Source organism: Nansenia antarctica, assembly GCF_963989245.1.
Source record: "Nansenia antarctica genome assembly, chromosome: 8".
NCBI classification, from domain to species: Eukaryota; Metazoa; Chordata; class Actinopteri; order Argentiniformes; family Microstomatidae; genus Nansenia; species Nansenia antarctica.
In genome coordinates, this window is record NC_137678.1 from 19,401,898 (window position 1) to 19,404,337 (window position 2,440).

The following is a 2,440-nucleotide window of genomic DNA, read 5'->3' on the forward strand; positions in this document are numbered from 1 at the left end:
GGTACAGGACCAGGAAGTGTTCCCGCCCACAGACACAAACACAGAAATAAAAACTGACTCACTGCTCAGTCTGGTTAGTGCGTGCAGCAGAATGGCAGAGAGTTCGGACTCCTTCAGTTGTCCGATCTGTCTGGATCTACTGAAGGATCCGGTGACTATTCCCTGTGGACACAGCTACTGTATGGGCTGTATTAAGGGCTGCTGGGACCAGGATGACCAGAAGGGGATCTACAGCTGCCCCCTGTGCAAGGAAAGCTATGTCTCTAGGCCTGTTCTGAGGAAAAACACACTGTTGGCTGAATTGGTGGAAAAGAAAGAAAAGAAGACACGTTCCCAAAGAAAGAAACAACGAAAGAAGTCAGGACTCCAAGCTGCTCCTCCTGCTCACTGTGATGCTGGACCTGGAGATGTGGTGTGTGATGTCTGCACTGGGAGAAAGCAGAAAGCCCTCATGTCCTGTCTGGTTTGTCTGGCCTCTTACTGTGAGACTCACCTCCAGCCTCACTATGAATCTCCTGCCTTTAAGAAGCACAAGCTGGTCAAAGCCTCCACACAACTGCAGGAGAAGATCTGCTCTCGTCATGAAGAAGTGTTGAAGGTTTTCTGCCGTACTGATCAGCAGTGTATCTGTGTGCTGTGTTCCATGGATGAACATAAAGGCCATGATACCGTCTCAGCTGCAGCAGAAAGGACTGAGAAGCAGGTAAGAACCTGAGCTTCTCACTGGTGACTCTGATACATGTAGAACTGAAGTTAGTAAAGCTATTCAATCTTGTTTAAATTTAAAAACATAGAATGATAACTGATTTGATCTGATATGGGACCATATTATAAACTTGCATGACAAAAGATCCATAGTCTCTTCCACACTACTATGTTGGTGTATTGGAATGGAGAGGGTAAAGGTTGATGGTGTTATTGTTTTACAATCTAGTTCTTATCACAGGTTGTCACAGGTAGAATGATTAACTAAAGACACCCTGCATGTCCTGTCTAGACTCCTATTCTCTCTGTCTATAACATTTTTAATGGAAACAAAATGTCTTCCTTCAATATGATAGATAGATAGATAGATAGATAGATAGATAGATAGATAGATAGACTTTATTTGTCATTGTTACAGTACAGGTACCAAACAACGAAATTTAGGAGGGGAGGCTCCCCTGGTGTTTAGGAAAGGAAAAAGAAACACATTTTGGAAAAAGCATAGATGCATAAAATCACAAGAAGGTAAGGAGCTGGTTTACATCAATAGAGGCTATGTACACAATCCACTGTACTATACTGCACAGATAGTCAACTAGGGTTGTCATATTTCACAAGAAAGTATTTTTTCACATTTTTTTTTTTAAAGTGTCACAGTTTGCAGGCTTGAAAATGAACATGTTTGTGCCTCAGCACTAGCTGCCATACAATCCGTCCGGACTGTCCTGGGCCCAGAACTTAGGCCTTTTCTGTGTTCAGGGCCTTGACGGCCCTGTGGTAGAAGCTGTCCTTCAGTCTGTTTGTCTTAGCGACTATCATCACTGTTATCAACATGGCTTATATTTATTTGAAGCAATTGACTGTTCAGGTGTTCTTTGGATTTGTGTGATATCAGCCACACACCACGTGCAATAGCCTGCTGTAATAAAGTGTGTTTGTCTACAGAAGCAGCTGGGGATGAGTCAGCAGAAAGTCCAGCAGAGAGTCCAGGAGAGAGAGAAGGACCTGAGGGAGCTCCAACAGGCTGTGGAGTCTCTCACTGTGAGTATTGACCAGAGGAGACGCACCATTTCACTGCTCTCTTCTAGTCAGCAGGTCACACTCCAATCACACACTCTCTCTGTGTGTGTGTGTGTGTGTGTGTGTGTGTGTGTGTGTGGGTGTGTGTGGGTGTATGTGTGTGTCTGTGTGTCTGTCTGTCTCTCTGTCTCTGTCTCTCTCTCTCTCTCTCTCTCTCTCTCTCTCTCTCTCTCTCTCTCTCTCTTTCTCTGTGTGTGTCCTAACAGCGCTCTGCACAAGCAGCAGTGGAGGACAGTGAGAGGATCTTTACTGAGCTGATCCGCTCCATTGAGAGAAGGCTCTCTGAGGTGAAGCAGCTGATCCTAGCCCAGCAGGAGGCAGCAGTGAGTCAGGCTCATGTACTCGTGGAGCGACTGGAGCAGGAGATCGCTGAGCTTTTTGATTGATTGATTGAAAACTTTATTAGAAGATTTGCAGAAGTAGGTACATGGAAGTACACAAACAAGGTCATCTAAAAGGATAAAGCTGAGGAGGAGAGACGCTGAGCTGGAGCAGCTTTCACACACAGAGGATCACATCCATTTCCTCCAGGTAACTACACTGCAACTACCACTCCATGTATCCTCCAGGTCACTACACTGCAACTACCTCTCCATGTATCCTCCAGGTCACTACACTGCAACTACCTCTCCATGTATCCTCCAGGTCACTACAC

General features: G+C 45.3%; 1 protein-coding gene across 1 annotated transcript; it reads left to right on the top strand.

Moving 5' to 3' along the window:
• Positions 1 to 91: 91 nt before the first annotated feature.
• LOC308163992 (tripartite motif-containing protein 29-like) lies at positions 92 to 2,171 on the top strand (the record flags this gene model as incomplete). The annotated part of the gene is made up of 3 exons (XM_080538159.1): positions 92 to 703; positions 1,651 to 1,746; positions 1,992 to 2,171. 3 exons carry the CDS (start codon positions 92 to 94, stop codon positions 2,169 to 2,171), a joined length of 888 nt encoding a protein of 295 aa, XP_080394285.1.
• Between the last annotated feature and the right edge of the window lie 269 nt (positions 2,172 to 2,440).